The sequence below is a fragment of the Phoca vitulina genome, unplaced genomic scaffold (assembly GCF_004348235.1).
Source record: "Phoca vitulina isolate PV1807 unplaced genomic scaffold, GSC_HSeal_1.0 scaffold1, whole genome shotgun sequence".
Lineage (NCBI taxonomy): Eukaryota > Metazoa > Chordata > Mammalia > Carnivora > Phocidae > Phoca > Phoca vitulina.
Genome location: NW_022589704.1, coordinates 28,059,427 through 28,079,015, shown reverse-complemented (window position 1 = coordinate 28,079,015; position 19,589 = coordinate 28,059,427). Strand labels below are relative to the sequence as shown.

Below are 19,589 nucleotides of genomic sequence, written 5' to 3'. Positions count from 1 at the left end.
AGCTTTGGCAGGTTTGTCTCAGACCTGAAGGAAATCATGCCAATTTCGCAAACAAGACCCATAATACCACATCTGCATTTTTTAAAAATTACACTATATTCTTCAGAAGCATAGGAAGGGCTGATGAGGGTATTATGAGTTGAAGAATTTAGAAAAACCCAAATCTATAAGATTAAGAGAGATTTTAAAGTCCTTGTAGCTCACTTTCAATAAAGCTCAAATCTTGACTTTGAGTTAACATCCAGAGCTCATCTTGGGCTTTCACCATCACCACCCGGCCCCGCCGTGAAAACAGTATTTTAAAGAAGTTGTTATGAGAACAGAAAGTACTTTCTGTATTGTTTATTGAGAGAGAGATAACTTTATACATTAGGAACTGGTGCACTTAAATTATATGACAGATGACCATAAAAACTCGGGCTTTTGTCAACAACACAACTTCATCTTATATTATTACAGTTACTGATATTTAAAAATGATACAAACAAAAATATGTATAAGTTATGCCAAAACAAAAGGCAATAAATTCCAGAAAACAGAAACAACATATATATGTGTGTGTGTATATTAGCACATTTCAAATAGCTCAACACAGAGTGATATAATAGCCCAAACCTAGAATTGTAGCTAATTCTGTACTGCACGAGCAGAACTAAGGGAAAACGACACGGATCTGACCCAGGAGCCGAGGAACGAGTGGAGCTGAACTCTTCTCACCACGTTCGTGCTCTTCATTTGCAAACTAAACGTTTTCCCTCCTTTTACTGTTCCTTGAAGACAGATTCCCCACCCCCCACCCCCAATCTTGTATGGTAGGCTTCTGGCGATTCAAAATAAGATTGTGGTAGGTGACCGAAATCAGAACCTAGGCCTCCAGCAGCAAAAGCCGAATTTAATAGCTTGGTGGACCGCCCATGCCACCCAGAAACATTTTTATCACAATGTGTCCAAGAGGCTTCCCACTTCCTACTTGGAAAACAGGGGGCGAAGTAAAAAAGAAAACCTTTATACAGTAAAAAAAAGAAAATTCTGTGTTTGTGTAATTTTTTGACCTGAAGAAAGGCTAAGTTCACCGACTTTACAGAGAACTGGTTTAATTCCTCTACTCATTGGTCTTGGTGACATTATGACATACATTCCCCTGAGTTTGGTTAACGAAAGCAAGCAAGCAAGCAAATAAAAAGTGATTAAAAAAAAACCCAGCATAAAACAAAGTTAAAACATTATGTGGTTGTGTCTTCTGTATTTCCTGGTATAAGTGTCCACGGAGCTAAGAAGCCCACGTTTCTAACGTTCTACCTTAGCAGTGTGTTCCCCAAAGGAATCCTTCCCTCGCGAGGTTAAGGCACCAGGTTCAACAAAGGTGAAAGGTCTGCCATGCTTGTGGAATGTGCAGGTTCCGAGCGCATTTGTATGAAGAGTGGCCAGCAGGGAAGAAGCAAAGTGATCTGTGTTTAGGCAAAGGGCCCTGCAGGCTTCAGGTGGGTCCACGGAGGAGACTAGAAGCACGAGGCAGTACTGTAAGGCACTCCTACGGGGAAAGACAGGCGGGAGGCCCAGCATGGAGGAGGAGTGCAGGCTCCCACGGTCTGCCCGCAGGCTTTCTGGCCAGGAGGCCTGACCCCCGCTCAGGAGGAGGGCGATGGGATCAAGGGGAGGGGCAAGAGGCTGGCCTACGGCGCTATGGCCAAGAGAAGGGAGTCTTCACTGCGCTAAGAATTGCTGTAAGCGCTTGAATCTTCTACCCTGGGCAACGACTGTGGCTTCCTTCCACCCCTTTCTAACAAGGTGGCTTCTCTTTCCACAGGGAAGAACCGAAGCGAAATAGCTGTTGTTCCCTCTCCTCGAGTTGAACAACGCCTTCTGTCACTTCGGAGGCCACTTGATGAGGAGAGTGCCCCGTAACACGATCACCGGGAACCCGTTTTAAATAAAACGCCTGACAACCACGGTTGTGCTGAGGAGGGCATTCCACGCTTCTGACTTTTACCTAGAGTTTAACAGTGACTTAGACTTGACCTTGGCGTGCACCCACTAAGACACACCAAAGGAAACCCTTCAAGTCAGAGGGTCTGAATACAATGAAATTAGAATTGTCTACCATTGGGAATTGCCGGGTGCTAGGACTTAACTGTGCCCCGTGACAGAAACCAACACTCGTCAGCTTAAATGAACTGAGCGGGGCTTATTCACGCATCACCGGCCCCCCCCCCCCAGCAGTGAGTTCTACCGGACGCGGGCTTAGAAGAACGGTCCGAGGTACACAGCACGCTAACGCCCAGCTGATAGCAAGTACCGAGGGAAGGAAAACAGTACCTCTACTGACTCAGTTCATGCCAAGGAGTGTTCATTTCTTTGTGTTTCGCCCCAAATTCTCTACTTTCTGACATTATGGTAGAGTAAGGAAAGTATGGAGACAGAAAATTCAAGAAATAAGGGGGAAGTTGTATGCATCACTCTTTACTGGGAAAAGTAAAAAAAATAAAACCACCTCTGTATTGACTTTCGGCAGTCTTAGAGTCAAGAGTTGAAGACTGACTTGCTAATGCAGTTATTTCAGTAGAGTGCGGCAGAGCGGTGGGGATGAATACTTCTGCCCAAACTCAGGAACGGCAGTACTGGCCTCACCCTAGATTAGGAGCAACCGTATCTTGGCTTCCTCCGATAATGCCTCTCTTTGCAGAAGTGTTCAGTGTGGCGTCCAGTCGTACCCCGATTCCGTAATCCCCGCATGGCCTCTTTGGGCCAACAGGTAGAGAATAAACCCCCAGGTTTGGAAGCCAAGCCTTTCCGGGGAGGCACAGGGAGAGACCGTCCAGCGTCAATGTCCAGGGTGTATACCCGCAGTGACCACACCGGAGGCCAGACCTCAGCAAGGTGGACTCTCTCCAGCTTTGCAAAGGCTGCCTTTGGCTGCCGGAGTGAGCTCAACGCCAGGGTACTCGCCGCCCCGGAAGGAAGTCATGGCACAGTCCCTTTGCAGGAGTCCGAGATCCCACTGAGTTGGTTGGAAACCACAAATCCCCAACACCACTGAGGTTCCCTTTTTGGTGGAGGCCTAGTCTGGTAGAATCCAAAAGTGATTACCCCCTCAGCGAATCAAGTGTGCAAGCTCCGAACAGTATCACCCTTTAGTCCTACGGATGGGAAAAGAAGGGTAATACGGTCCCCTGGAAGGCAGGGAAGCAAAGGGGGATGATGGGCGTTGACGTGGTTTTCACATAAAGAGGCTTTCAACTTTGGGGGAAATCAGCCCTGGAAAGAACACGATGCAATTCCAGTTGACTGCTTTTAAAGTACTTTGTGGCCTCCCCTCAGTGGTACAAGGGAGGTCTATTTTGGGAACTGGCTTCTCTCCTGCAGGGTTAGGTGCCAACATTTTACCAGGGTTGGACGGTCTCACACATGAGTTTCTGGCACCGTTAGGAGGGATTTCCTCCAGTGATCCACCGGGGAATGGGCCTTTCAAGTGAAAAGAGGTTCCCCTGAGTCGGCCGCCAGCTCTAGGAGATTAATTGGCCATTTTCTCGTGTTTTATGTGTGAGCTATTTCAGATGGGATGAGAGAGGGAATGTGAGGGAAAGCAGGTATTAGCTTGGTCTTAGGTAGGTGGTAATCCACGGATTTGCTTTTGTTTCGACAGTTTCTAAGCAGTGGAACAATTCCCTAACAGTGCACCAAGTCATTTGGGTGGAAAACAGTAAGGGCGTTCACGTGCTCTAAGGCATTCTGGGCTGGAAAACGGCAATTTTGAATTTTTCAGGACAGACCCGATTCTGAAGCCGGCTCCATTCTGTCCTATCAGATTTGGGTGGTGGTGGCTGTGCAGGCCGGCAGGTGGCACCGGCCGGGCTGTCAGGGGCGTACGAAGAGGAGAGAAAACAGAAGCGGCCGGGAGGTAGTCCTACTTCTGGGTAGCTGATGGCCATAGTACCTCTCCTATATATATATATATATATGTATATATATATTTTTCTCTATTGAAAATACGCAGAAAGCGACGTGGGTAAAAGGTTCTCCTTAGGAGTTCCCAGGGGAGGCCCATATTTAGCAGGACCCTCTACGCGGGCACCCGTGAAGACAAAGGCCTTTAGAACAGGGATCCAGAATCTCACCCCCTTGGCAGATCGGACGCTCGGGGCCTGTGAGGTGGGGCAGGAAGTTCTGAACGTACAGCAAGCGTGCTGGATGGGGAGGAGGGGGGTCTGCATTTCAGGGCTCCAAACGCAGCATGCTGGGGACGGCCTCGCTGACAGTCGGGATCACGGATACATTAATTACGGTGAAGGCAGAAGTAAGCTACGGTGACAGGGAGCTGGGGGCGGAGGGAAAAGGCACTTTGCCATCGAAGCACATCTGTTTTATAATAAGCAGGTCTATAATTCTCTTGTGAAAGATCATGTTCTGCTATCTTCTCTGAGGCTGGAAAATATAAATACTGTGTTTCACGAAGGGGAGGAAAAAGGAGGAGAGGATCAAATTTGTTTGCCTGTGTGCCAAGTGCTTGTTTGAGATTTTCCACCCTTTATCTTTTGTGTGCAACATTTTCTATAACTGGGGTGGGGAAAAAGTCAACCTGTTTTTCCAAGAATAAAAGGCTCCGTAAGGTCTCCTCGTGAAGGGGGCCTTGGCCTTTTAGCAAGTTTTTATGCCCTTGGTCACAGCTGCTGTAGAATTGGAAAATAAATGAAGCGTGTGGTCCGGGGCCCAAGGAACTGGCAGTCTGCACAAGTCTGTCTGAAATGTCTCGCCTCTAAATGGACAGAGGTATCAAGAGTTAGGATCTGGAGGGAGCAAGGTGTCGGGGGGAAAGTGGCAATGGGGTTAAACGTATCCTGTACTTTGTGAGCCACTGATGCTCTAGATCCTAACAGTAGTGAAACCACCAAACCAGGAAGGCATGGAGGCATCTGTTCAGTGGAAACATACACAGTCTTCTCACATAGTCTGCTGAAAATTGTTTCAATATCAGTGTATCTTTCTGTTCTGGGAGGAGTTCTGGTGGGAGGACGGGAGCCATGATTTCCAGCGCCGTCCCACCTGACATTCTGGCCACAGCCACTGCTGTGCGGGTGCTGCAGTGGGGCCCCCTACTCGGCCAAGTGGTGAAGCAATTCGTTATAGTTCCTACTCCTACGATATGATTTTAGCACATTCTGTTTCACTTTAAGGTGGCAATTATATGTGTGTGTGTGTCTATATATTTATTTAAACAATATTATTACACTGAATTCATTATATTTGTAAGTTTGGTATTTTCTTAATAGCCTAGCGTGGGTGTTTTGAAGTCCCATGTTACTTTGATTTTGTGAACAATTTTAAAAATGTGAAAGTGGAAGTGGTTAAATTGACAAATTAAAGGTCCAAATGAAAGTGCAATGAAGAACAATGAGAAATAAAGCATTTAAAATAATTAAGGTAGGAAATGCCTACACAAGATTCTGTGAAAAGAAACTGAAGACCATCTCATAGCATGTACGCACCATCTCCACCAGTCTCCACACCGATGCATTTAACCACAATCGCAGGAAATTTCCTCAGGCCGGCACCATTACAACATCATAAATATTACCCATGAAACCGGGGAAAACTGCTCTTCAGAAAGCTAGGTTTTCAACCGACTGTGGTGGGGTGCCACGTCATTAGGGGGCGCTGGGATTCGTACCAGCAAACAGACCCACATGTACTCATTGGTCTCGGAGGTCTTTTTTCCAGGAAAAAACCTGAGATCAACCTCAAAACCAGAAGGGGCTCTCCTCATAAATTAGGGGGTGCATGCTTTCTGTCAGAGGAAGCGCACATGTCTCATCTCTGAGCCATTCGGCTCGGCTTAGGTGATCCCCACCTGAGTGGTTGAAACTGAGGTGACGGCGTCAGGGACACGGGGTCCTGGGATGATCCAGGCGTCGTTCCTGTGTTCTGAAACAAACGATGATGAGTGCTTGCCTCAGTTACTTCGTCCTCTGCTAAAAATAAATAACACAAAAATAACCCGAAGTTCTGTGGTTCTGTAGGAAAAGCTTCCTCCTGTGTCCTGTGTAATAAAATGGCCCCTGAGAGCCAAAAAAAAAGGGAAAAAAAAAAGTCTGACCTATAAAGCATTGTGTGTAAACCACGTTTTGCTTGGGAGTGAGCTGCTGAAATTCATGGCTAAGTGTAATTCAGCTATTGGTAGTTTTTTTTTTTTTGAAGCCTCTGTTGGTAGTTTTTTGAGCCACAGAGACTTCCTGGACCTTTTGGACAGCGATTTACACAGAACATACATAAGGACGTATTGGGAAGTGTGGATATGTATGTAAATCTACATCTATGTCTAGTTGAAGATGAGACATCCTCTTCTTCCAAAGGAATCGAACGGGCTAGCTGGGAAGCTGCCGGCTGCTGCATCAGCCAGAGGTCAATCCCTGGCCTCAGGCCCCTGCTGACTCAGGTGTTCTGATAGGACAGCTCGAACATGTTGCAAGCCTCCTCCAGGCTCTCGTCCATGTTCAGCCTCCGCCAGAAAGATTTCTGCTTCTTCTGCAGCTCCCTGCGGACACACCTTGGGCAGGGGACGGACTTCTCTTTGCACTCAGAATGGAAAACGGCTCCACAGCTTTCACACCTGCAAAAACCAACCACGGAGATGATGAACAAGGTGGTTAGAAGCATGACGTAAGCACCTGAAACCCAGGGGCCTCTGTGCCGCTCAGAGGACAACGTTTATTCTGGGGAGCCCTGCCACCGGGAAGAGAGAGGACTCACAGAAATGGGCTCTTCCCTTTTCCAAGATGCTCAAGGTTGAATTTTTTTTTTTCCCCCTGATTAGAACTGGTTGGGGTGAGGCTTATGGCTTACAGCGGAGTGGGGTCAGCAGTCAACTAGCAATGGTGTGATCATGGTGACAGTGGCCAGAGCTCTGGAAGTTTCCCCTCCATGGGCCCTGGGGCGAAGTGACAGAGAACGGGAGTGAGGTGTTTCACCGACTGCAAGTGCTCTGAACACCAACCCCAGCATGACCGCAGTGAAAATGTTGCTCCCCACTTCTGTAAACAGGGACTGAGTGGGTCCCCGTTACTGCTTGCCCTCATTTAACAGTTTGGACAGATAAAATGACACATTTTCATTTTCTGAATGTTATCCTCAGGTCTATTGTCCTTCGGAGTTTTTTAAAAATTGGGAAAACCCCCACCACTGTAAGCCCACCTTTATAACACAATGGGGAACAGTAAAGCATGAGAAAGTGGGGAAAAGAAAAGTTTTTAAAGAAAACACTCCGATACTGTAATTTGTAGAGAGGAGGCATTCCGGATGGATGACTAGTTTGTTGTCGGCTTGGTGGAAGCCTGCACAAGAGTCCAAATAGCTTGTTTCTATGGCAAAGTCTAATAATGAGGAACTGACAAGCGCAACTATGGCTGCCCCAGGAGGTGGCTGGCCAGTGCGGATTACGGTGCCCATCCTGCCATTCGGGAGTGACAAGCAACTACTCCCTCATCTCAGGAGCCCAGGGAATTAGTTCAACCAGCAGCAGTCCCTGGAGGGTCCAGCACTAGGCTGGGTTCGAAGATGACTCTGCAGGAAGCAGTCCTCAGGGCTCAGCTTGGGCTTCTGTTGGTTTTCCTCTAGGAACCTGGGCTTCAGTCCTGCACATAGGTCAGTCTTGGGGGCACCATTCCCTAGCGTGCCACTGACAGCCCTGGCACCATTCAGGATTCAGAAAGTTTGGTGAAAGGAGGATCCTCCCACCCACCTTTGTACCCAGGGAGCGAGAGACGCGGGGAGTGGGGTGAGGTGGGGAGGAAGGGCGTATTGATCAGCTGAGAGACCAAAAGACAGAAGCTTCACTGTAGCCAGCAGTCTCTGCCCAAGCTCAGCTCTCTGGGCAAGTAAATCATAGTGGTAGTTATGAAAGTAGGAATAGGGTGACATGGCCCGACTTCAAATCCCACCCTCAAATCACTTTCTGGCTGCATGACTGCTATGGACTGAATTGTGTGGCCAGCTCCCCACCCTGCCACCAAATGCCGATGTTGAAGCCCTAACCCCCAGTGACACTGCATTTGGAGATAGGGGTTTTAGGAATTAAGGTTAAATCAGATCATAAGGGTGGGCCCTGATCTGATAGGATTAGTGCCCTTATAAGAAGCGACATCAGAGAGCTCTCTCTCTTTCTCCCCACTGTGTGTACCCAGCGGAAAGGCCATGTGAGGAGCACAGCAAGAAGGTGGCCGTCTGCAAGCCACGAAGGAAGCTCTCACTGGAAACCATGCCCTGCTGGATCTTGATCTGGGACTCCCAGCTTCCAGAACCGTGAACAATAAGTGTTGTTGGAACCCCCCGGTCTGTGGTATTTTGTGGGACAGCCTGAGCAGTCTGTGACAGTGATCTGGTGCAAGTCACTTGACCTCTCTGAGCTTCAGTCACCTTATCTCAACATGCCCCTCAGAGAGGTCTTGTGAGGCTCAACGGGAATCACAAATAAAGCGTGTAGCGGAGTACCTGGCACAGTAATGCAGCTAAGTCTGCGCCTTCCAGGGTGAGCAGCGCCTCCTGGTGTCTTCCAGTGACGCTTCCTGCAGTCTGACTGCACCGACGTCACCACTGTGACCTGAGGACATCTTGATCAACCCCCTCTTGGCATAGATAAGAAGACTGAGACTCTAAGAAGGCTTAGTGATTGTCTCATGAGGACCCAGTGAGTTAGACAGGTTGTGACTAGAACCCGGAACTCCTGACAGCCCAGCCACAGCTCCCACCGAAGCCCGGTCATCCGAGTGGGGGGAATGCGCCGTCCTGGAGGGAAATGCAGGCCTTCCAGTCAGAAGACTCCTGTTCCAATCACAACCCTTTCTTTGAGTGACTATGGGCAAGTCACTGACTTTCTTGGTGCTCTGGTCTCCTCGTTTGTAAAATGCTGCTCGCAGTGATCTCCTTCCTACTCCCTGGGGTTCTGTGGGACAAAAATGGGGGACCGTCTGTGGCATGAGCAGGTGGGTGTGACAGCACCTTTCATGGTGACTCTAGTACCTGCCTTCTTGGTGCTGGAGCCACGCTGGTCAGGAGAGTCGACGGTGGCAGACCCTTCTCTAGCATCTCCCTGCCCTCGGCCCCTCCCTCCTGCCAGGGGGCTGAAGGTCAGACCCGGGTCTCCTCCTGCCTCTCGTTTGGGCCGACTCCTCCCCAGTGGCAATGGCTCTGTCCTCCCTGGGTCACACCTCTCTACCCTCCTGTCACTGAAGTGACACTAATCGTAGCCTTATCAAGTAAATTTCCTCCTTCCTGCCCCCTTTGCCCTGCTGAGTTAGTGATTTATACACCTAGGGATGTTGCCCTAGGGCAGTGATTGATAAGGAGAAAACCATGGGGTTCCTTCAGTACCACTCCCTTATCTCTGCTGATAGGCACCCCCACACCCTGCTCCGGTGAAGAGGTTGAGTCTTACTGGGGATTTCTGGTGCAACAAGCATTCCCGAGGTGACGGAGGGGCCGAGTACACCTGCTCTTTCTAGCCAAAGGTCAGTAACTGAAAAAAAGTCTGAGATAAAAAATTAATGATTTCAGAATGTAACCAAGTCCTATTTTCTAACCATTTGTAAGCCAGCAGTCATCGTTTGAACTGTATAACGGACAGACTGATCAATGACCTTCCCAAATTCAGACAGTCTATTGTTAACTTTCCCCCTGATTTTTTTTTTTTAAATGAAAAGAATAAGGTCAGGAAAAGGAAGGAGGAAGAGAAACTGTTTCTTACATAAAAGTTATGGAGCTTCGTAAGAAAAATGTCCAGGAAAAATAAAGTATTTGCATTAAAAAATGCAATATGTAGGCATGCTCCTCTTTGAGAATATTATTTAGAAGGCCCTTTCACTTTAAAAGAGTTCGCTGGCCCCTTAGTGTTTACTGAATTTTCTGACTGTATTTAAAATATGATTTTACAAACAACTTTTCAGGAACATATCTTATATATAAGGTTAATCTACCAATGCAATCATCCATGTAGAAAATTGCGGCAGATAATGAAAGAGAAATGCCCTTCAGTGTTCCCGAGTGATAAATCAAATGAAAGCCAGCCAGTTTCATCTTCATTTCTGAGTTCCCCGCTCCCAGCAATCAGCAGTTTCGTTGCCCTATGTCCTCCTTTCCAGTGTCCCAGAGAATGCAACTACAGGGAGACATTTGCTATTGACCAAAGCCATCCTATGGGTTTTTCCTGAAAACGTCCATTGCTTCACTGAATCCAGGGATCTCAACCTCGGCACTGTTGGCGTTTGGGGCCAGATAGTTCTCTGTTGTGGGGGGCTGCCCTGTGCACTGCAAGATGTTCAGCAGCATCCCCGGCCTCTACCCACGGGATGCTGGTCACAATCCCTTCCCCCAAGTTGTGACAATCAATGGTGTTTCTAGACACTGCCAAAAGTCCAAATGTCCCCTGGGAGGGCCAGGGAGATCATCCCAGTTGAGAAACGCTGACCTAATCTATCTGGAGAAGGCATCATGGAGGGAGTACCCAGGGGGTACTTTAAACAGTGTCCTCCCCGGGTGGAATTTCCAAGCGTCAACTGCAGGCTTATACCAACCAAGAGGGTCCAACATGGTGTTACTTATTCATTTCATTTTCACAAATATATATATTTTTAATACATCATTCAGTTAAAATGGCTGAAACTCACAGGCATTAACCATCCCGTGGTTTTGAAAATTAATTTAAAACATCATATAAGAAGTCAATACCCATGACACAATTCTGTGCATTGCTTAGTAACCCTTAACTTTCTATCAACTCACTCTGATTTTTTAGTCTTCCTCAAAAGCCATCTTGGTGGTTGACCCTCAGTTGCATGTATTTGCTCTTTGGCCAAGAACATCTGGGCTGTTTCTCTGTGGTGTTCTTTACTTCTTCATGTCCTATGTAGGCCATCTAGCAAATCTAAACCAAAAACTTGTACTTGCCCCACAAAACAAATTGCTTTTATGTAACTGGGAAGCAGTTAGGTTTCAGCAATATCTCCAGTGAAAAGGAGACCAGAAAATATTAACAAGGCCACTTACTGCAGAGAGGAGAGCTCCAGTGAAGTGAAGAGCCCTGAGTTCTTGGCTCAGGTTGGCCCCATTGTCCCTGGGCCCTTGGGTAAGTTACTTCATCCCTGAACCTCTTGTTCTCCACAGAAGTAAAAGGGAAGGTTGGATTATCTAAGGTTCCTTCCAACTTGCAGATTTTGTACAAGAGGGAGGGGGACGGCAGGGGAAGACTACTCTGGGTTTTACCCTTCTCTTTCCACATTTTCTTGCCCCAAAGTCTGTGGATGGATGAGTGGGAATACAGCCTTGCTGGCCACTCCTTGGAAAGTCTCAAACTGACAAGCTGGGACTGAATGGGAGGATCCTTAAAGTGAAGAGCACTACTTTAAATTTTATTTATTTGCACTGATTAATCAAACCATGAAATAGCTTACAGACTAGTACATACAGCTCTGGTTATCAGGAATTTGGCCAAAAGGAGCTGACTCTGCCTCTTTCTCAGAACATCTCAATTAAACATTAAGGATTCCTTTCTAAGGATTTTCCCAACCCTCATCGGCATCCTCTCTCTCCAAGAAAAAACCCAGAATGGTTCAGTGTTATGGGGTTTTTATTTTGGGGGTGGTATGGGGGCTGGCTAGAGGTGGCAGTCATGGATCGTCCTATGTGGAAGAAATTGTGTTTTAACCACTGGGACAGATACGCTGGAGTGACCTGTATGCATATCAGCACCGCGTACACCATACGACGTGGGATGAGGAAGAAGGAACTCTAGGTCTGTTTCTTCGGAAGCTCTAGGGGGCAGTGCCATGAACTGTCCATGTGTGCCCTGGCAAACCGGTCCCCTTCCTAGGGCTCGGGGCGGGGACATAGCCCCACCACTGTGGGGGTGGGGGGCAGCGCAGATCTCATTCTCTTAGTAAAGGCACCATCACATGAGACTGTACATTTTATGAACAGTCTTTGACCTATAAACATTAGCTTACTGACCTATGGCAAGTGACAGAGAGGTACATACCCTAGAAATCTAATAGCCACAGACACGATGGTCTTCTTCCAGCTCTCAAAACCAAGAAAACATACCTGCTGCAAACGGACAGAACTACCTATGTGCAGGGGACAAGGGTTGCTTCTCAAATATGGCAAAGCGGCAAGAATTCCTGGCTGTGGACAGTTTCCTGTTCTGGAATGCTGATGATGTGAGACCAATTAGAGACAGGCTCGATGGCTTTGTCTGTGTCTTCCAGATTCTAGCTGCGCAGAGGCAGGTCACAGGAAGCTGCTAAAGGCCCCTGCCCCAAGTTGAGGTCACTGAAATGCTTCTGCTCTGCTCATGTTGGATTCTTCTCCTGCTGCATTTTTATTTTTGGCTCAGGCAATGACCTCAGATATTTCATTAGATTGAAAGTCAGCCTTGGGTTTGGCTGGATCTCTGACAAGTGGAAGGACAGGCCTGCAGAGCAGGGCAGAGCTTTGGCTGATTTCCACTCTGCCGAGCCCACAGCGACTAGGGCGGGGTGCAGAAATCAGGGCACGCGATCAGGCATACGAGTGCGGTTGGTCGGATGGCTACTATGTAAGGCGCCCCACAGAGCCACCAGCTATTACTGGTTTTTCCAAGAAACCAAGATGATTATTGAAATCTCTTAGCTAAGGGAGGTAGTTATTGGGGCCTGGTTATTTGAATGTTTTGGGTTGGTGTTTTCTCCTGTTACTGTGCGAGTGAGTGAATATAAGCCAGTAACTTCTAGTTTGCTTCAGTAGGAGATCACATAAGGTGTATGCGTATGTACATCTGTGCTACGTAAGCACTTCCTGCAGGTACACAGGTATGTGTGCTCTTTAGAAGAACACACAGAACACGGCACTACACATGCTAAGGGAAAATGAGTTAAATATGATATAGTTGAACAGATGCTTTCTTTTGCGGGGGCACAGGGTTAAAAGGAAGAAAGGTTACACACAATTTCAGTAACGTGCTGATGGCTGGGGATAGTCCAAGTTTCACAGCCTCTGCCAGTGAAGCCTTGAGCCAGGATTACTAGAATCCACACACTCCAGATGTCCCTCTCTTCGGCCCCAGGGGAAGCAAGTGGAATGGGGAGGGAGAGAGCACAGGGTCTGGGAATGTTGGATTACGGAACTGTTGTGGCTCCTTGCAGAGTGAGAAATGGGCTACATTTGGGATTATTCATTGTGGGTTTTTTTTTTTTCTTTTTTTGGCTGGGGGTAGGGAGGTGGGGGGCGAAAAGGTATCCATACGGTTTGATTGGAATTGTACGAGACTGGAAAAGCTCTAGCTCCTTTGGCCAAATGTCTGGCAGATGTAGGTGTGTATGTGCTAGCGTGTGAAGCTATTCCAATGGTTCTGAACGGTAAATGCAAGTACAGCCCAGATCAATGCTGGACATTTAAATTAGGTAACATCTGTATGCCTTTGGCCCCTGTTTTTATAGAAATTATCCTTACAATACCTCTCTTTGCTAGGTACTATTTGTTTTCCCATCTTTAATAAGTCGGTCAGTCAGTAAATGGATAAAATAAAATAAGGTAATAAAATAAAGTAACTGGTGGCTTCTCAGGTCCCCAAACTGGTAAGTGTGTGATCGACTCTGGCCTTGATTCCAGTCTTCGGACTTGAAATCTGGCTCTCTTTCCCCTGTTATTAGCCCCGTGGTCCTTTTGGTTATTCAGCACACTCTCAAATACTTGCTAAGACTCAAATCATGGGAAGAACAATTGGTATGCCCTGCAGTGATCTTTTTATTTACCTTTTCATCCCCAGAGTTAATTAAGGAAGAGTTTTTCCCTGATTGCAGACCACAAAGCCTTTGGCTTTCACAAGTCTTGCACTTTTAGTTTGTAAACCAAGCTCAGTTAATAGCTTTGACAAAAGCTTTACTTAAAATCTTGGCTTTGAAAGAGAATGTAAACAAGGGTTAATTAATTCATTTGTTAATTTTGCTATCCCATTGGGAGCAGTAAATCACATTATCTTTCGTGCCAATGCTTAATAAATGCTCCTTGCTAATTTGTGGATGGTGACAAGAACGTCTCATTAATACTCTATCATCTCATTAAGAGAATTGTATTGGTGAGAGGAGATAAAGACATTTTCGGGGATGGGTACAATGCAGAAAATTCAGAAGGTAAATCATATCTAAATTTATGAACATGACTGATTGCTTAGGAATGAGTTAGTGATATAAATTTAGAAGGAGAAAGACAGTCACATGAAAGACCCAAAGTGTTTTCTCATTACTTTAGATTGCTCCCCTAATTTGTCTCCTCTCACCAATACAATTCTCTTAACGAGATGATATCACATAATTTTCTAATACTCAATGTATTCTGGGCCAGTGGTTTTCAAAGTGTGGTCCCTGGACCAGCCAGACCAGCATCACCAGAGAATTTGTTAGAAATGAAAATTATTGGGTGCCACTCCAGACTTACTGCATCATAAATTCTAGGGTGGGATCTGGCAACCTGTGTTTGAACAAGCCCTCCAGAGAATTTTGATGAATATGGAAGTTTGAAAACTGCCGCTCTGGGCCAATTGTCTCCAAAGACAGCAGGGCTAACATATTAGACAGCACTGTTGTAAATATTTAGAACAAAAATATGGACTTTGCAAAATGAAAATGAAAAGTGGTATTAACTCATGTTTTAATATTGGGATTTGCATTTCATATCTATTAATATTTTCTCATAGCTGATAGTTAAGAACCTCATTTTACTTTCTTGAATTAGATGTGATATTAAGCTATTCAGATATTGGCCATTTGCATATTTTTTCAGTAAATCAGTTCATGTCCTTTGCCTATTGTCTAATGAGTTTTACTTACTGAGTTTTGAAGATTTTTTATATTCAGGAAATTAATTAATACTTTGTTAAATGTGTTAAAAATATCTCTCCAAGTTTCCTGTTTACATTTGTCTTTACAGATCTTTAAGCATTTAACTTTTTAAAAATATATTTAAGAGCATTTTGCTTCCATGGCTTCTGGGTTTGTGTCAAGCTTAGAAAGACCTTCCCCACTTAAGATTATAAAAATATTCACCCATCTTTTCTTCTAGCACTTTATGGGTTTTATTTTTATATCAAAATATTTGATCCATCTGGAAATGATCCTGATATAAAGAGTATGTTAAATCCGGCATTATTTTTCTTTCTCCAAATGGCTGTCTAGTTCTCAGTTTCTTTTAAGGAATGTTCCATCTTTTGTTTTGCTAATTTGCTGTGCACCTTTATCATGTACTAAATTCCCATATTACTTGGGTCTATTTGCGTTATTTCTGAAATCATGTTCCGTTGATCTGTCTGTTCCCATGCCAGCACTGTACTGCGTAGTATATAATACATTTTTATATCTAATGAAAACAGTCTCCCTTCATGTAAACAACTTGAGAGGTCAAATTCTATACTGAATAATGAGGAAAGTTTACTGCCACCCATCTGAATGTTAAATAAAAAAATTTTTTGAAATGTATATAATCAACTAATTAAAAAAATTTATAGTGTAATTTATAAGGTTTATCTAAAATGAAAAGCACCTGTGTAAACATCTCAGGTGGTCAAGTACTAATCCTAGCTTTAGATATTTGACTTTTTGATTTTTTTTATCTTTATGTAGTGATAAAGGTATTGTATAAATTTGGTAAGGTAAACTAATAGCCTGTTTACATGTTTATAAAATTAGGAAACATGATACAATTATTTAATAATGTATACACTCTTAGTAATTAAAACTATCCTACTTTGCAGGAACCGAGATGTATTACCTTGGGAAAATAACTGCAATACTTAAAACATGGTATACATTATCACTGAACAAAGGAACATGTGACGAACAACGCATGTTTAACAGTCCCTTTCATTCAGTGCGAACATTATTTAGAACATTTTTACTCTGCATATGAGTAAAAATTGGATAGAACTGATAATCATACTAAGAAAACTAGTTATGCTATCTATGTACACAAGCAATAAACAGACATGTAAGACATCTCGCAGTCACTGAAAATGTTCTGTCCTTGAACATGGATGTTCCTAAGACAGGAACAGGGTAGAGAAGGCTAGATGCTAGTCTATCAGTAAAGGAAATTCTCAAAGGCAGTAACGTAGTCGCTCACTGGGGAAAGCCAACGGGAGCCTTTAGCTTAGGTCTGATTAGCATAGTGCTATGCTAACTAATAACTAAGGCTTTTCTCCTTCATTTCTCTGAACGGTGGCCTAGGTAAGCTCTCCAGACCCCTCAGGGAGAAAAACTGAAGTATGAACCTTGTGGGTAGGGTTAGGTGAGGTGGGGAGAAGGGTTAAGTACTGCTCTTAGGTACTTTCTAAATATTAAGGTTCCCCTGATTAGGTCTCTCTCTTTTAAAAACAGGAGACCTTAACTACATTGTCAGGGAAGCTGAAGGAAGGAAAAGTCATCTTTCTTACTTGCTGCTTTGACATTCATTTCTGTCCCTAAGACTCTTGGCTGGTGCCTCTTTCAAGCATTGTATGAAAACCATGTTCCCCCTGAGGTTACTTCAGGCCTCACTATCCCCCTCACCCTTCCACCCTGCCCCCACATCTTCCCCACTGCCAAGGAAAATTTGCCTATCTCTTTTCATTCTCAATTCTGAAAATTTTCTTTCAAATCATTGATGTGAGCTGCTTTCCAGCTAAGTCTTTTAATTTAAATTTCCTTTCTCTCCACCATCAAGGATTCTTTCTAGAAAAAAGTGTTAACTCCTCTTAAAGAAGGGCTTTAATATACTTCAGCTTCCCACCTCTCAAGGCCAAACTAGATTTTTCAATTTAAGTCAGCTCAAGTTAGTGGCTTCCAATGTTGTCTTTGAATCAGTCATTGGCTGGTGACTTGCAAGTCAGTCTATTATTGGTTTTATAAAAGGAGATTCCCACAGTTCTGTTTTTCACATGAATTACTGCTTGTTAAACGCTATCTTTTCCTGTTTTCTCATCAAAAGTTTACAAAATTCTTCCCAGTATTTTTGTTGAGAACCTCTCCCCACCATCCTACCACCAACCATCACCAGAAGTGAGACTAGTTAAGGGTACGTGGTATAGTCTTTTGCCCTCCTAAGGTTAGTTTGTGCATTCCCTCAAATTTGAGGCTAGTGTTGTGAGGACAAGGAGAGGCAGAAAGCGGACTGTACTGGGATTCAACAGCTCGCATCTCCCAGGAGCTACGGCTGTGGTGTTGAGTGGGGATGCCTGCTTCCCTGGGGAGGGGAGAGGGAGGGGGTGTATGTCAGGGGGTGGGAGTGATGGGCTGATGATTGCTAAGCTCCTCTCTGACTCTACACAAGCTCTATGCTATGCAGACATAATTGAGTTCAAGCAGTGACTGGGGTAGAGAATGAACATCTATAGACTGCCTTTTCTCTAAGTGCTTTGAAAGCATTAGGAACTGGAAGATGATTATTAATGATAGCTATGGATAGCATATGCTGATGCTTCTGGATGCACCATGGAGTGGTTTAATATTTAGAATACTGAAGAAGTTTAATAAAAACATGATAATATACTTTAGATGCCGAAATGAAGACAAACAAAAAAAGGATTTTTAAAAGACAAGTTTAACAAGATCTTGCTATCTGTCCTCCCATAATTAGTTAGGTGAAAAAAGTCTCACAATATCAAAAACATATACTGACAAAACCAAGTTACTATTGTACCTTTCGTAATTCTAAAGCATAATACAGTTCATTTCAGAACATACTGCTCAGGCTGAAGAGTCAATATTTTTTTGTATGGAAAGGTAAACACTCCTCTCTTCCCTATTGTGTATTCAGGTTACTTATTTACAGTCGCATGGGGAAGGAAAAAATACACACTACAAAGTGACCAAAAAGTTGTTTTGAAAATTAAATTATCTGAGTAGCTTAGCAAGACTCAAGTTTTTGACATTAAAGTTTTCACTGGGCCAGAAAAATACATCTATCCCTAATATATGGTAGAATGCTAACTATCACTCAATAAAGTAATGTATCTTGGTAATGTCTACATTTAAGTAGACAGTTTCCTTGAAATTAGTTGAAAAGTTATTTAAAATAAAAGAAAATACGTGGAAAAGCACATATTTGAAAAACTAAAAATAAAGCAAATGCTTCATGAATTATTTATTGAGCATTTACTACGTGCTGTTCTAAATGCAGATAATTGAGCAGTGAGCAAAACAGAAAAAAGTCCATTTCCTCATGGAGGTGACATTATTTCAAAATGGTAGACTGAATCACAATTTGCATTTATATCTTAATCCCTATAGGTAAATTGTATCAAAAATAGTCAACCTTGCTGAAAACATCATGACAAACTAGCAAACAGGCTAATATAAAATGCTAAGCAAAGGAGCTGAATGAAGTAAAGTTCTAACTTCTTTGTCTGTAAGAGCTTAAAACAGTGTCATATATCAGCTAGGCAAATCCAGAGGTGAGGGGTGGCTTGTGAAAGGTCACACAGCAAATCAGTGGGCCAGTCTGCCTCTATTTTTAAAATGGATCTTAAAGACTTTAGAACCAATAAAATTTTTTTCCTGTTAAAGTAGCTGCCAATTAAAGCTTACCTATCAACTTATTCTGATATGATGTGATAAAAAAGCTGGATATAAAACCATGTATTCAATATATTGTCAATTTTATTAAAAAGTAAACATGCATACATATGTATGGAGAATTTTCTTCTTGTACTTTTGGTGTACTTTTCACATTTTCTATAATGCACACCAGTTCTATATAGTTAGAAAATTACAACACGAGTTAAACAATGATGAACATTACCCCCTCTAATCAACAAAAAAGTAGGCTGTCAGAAATGCTTAGCGATAAGATGATTACACAGTATTAACCAGACACCTAACAAGAGGCTTGGTAAGAAATGAGTCCAGGTGGAGATGCTAGCCATCTATTCAAGTGACCAAGTGGCTTCAAAAAACAATGGCAGCAGTCTCACGGGCGAGGACTGCCTTTATAAATGCACTGTATTTATAAAGTGGCTTAATGGCATAAAGGGTCAGGTCAGCCCTGAGGGTTTCACAGAAGTCTCGTCTGTGTTAGCAGACTTTCTGGAACATTTTGACATGTGAATATAGGAGCCACCAGGCCAAGGTGAAATGTTATTTACCAAGTTACTCTTTGACCAAAGTTTAAAAGCCAAAAAAACTAGCATTGTGTTTGAGGTTTTTTTTTTTTTTTTTTTAATCAAGGAAAACCTTCACTGACACAATAAATACATTTAAGAGCAGGCGGTCATGCAGCCTAAGAGTAGAATTGCCTCTTGGTAAGTCACCACTCGGGCTTCTGCACTCACAAAACCTGTGAGCTTGCTGGGCTTGAGTTTTTCTACCCCCCCCACCCCAACCCCGTGTCTGAATGTTCTCCACAGGCTTTTCCATCGCTGTTAATTTATGACCCTAGAACACAGGCAGGGATCTCATCCTTTCTCATCAGTGTTAGGGGACATGGAGGAAGTTCCTCACTCTGCCCCTCTTCAATAGCAGAGAGAGGAACAAGCACTAAGCGGATGGAAATGAATGGTTCCTCAGCAAAGGTACCGAGGAAGAGGCGTCTGAACTTTCTCT

The 19,589-nt window shown here is 44.2% G+C and overlaps 1 protein-coding gene across 2 annotated transcripts in view; it reads right to left on the bottom strand.

Annotated features, from left to right (window-relative positions):
- Positions 1-335: 335 nt before the first annotated feature.
- Positions 336-19,589, bottom strand: part of PLEKHM3 (pleckstrin homology domain containing M3) — a 179,754-nt gene continuing 160,500 nt past the window's right edge. For both annotated transcript variants that reach the window (XM_032403533.1, XM_032403536.1), the window contains exon 8: positions 336-6,604. In XM_032403533.1, the coding sequence (XP_032259424.1) occupies positions 6,427-6,604 (178 nt within the window). In that variant the 3' untranslated portion in view covers positions 336-6,426. The remainder of the gene's footprint in view (positions 6,605-19,589) is intronic.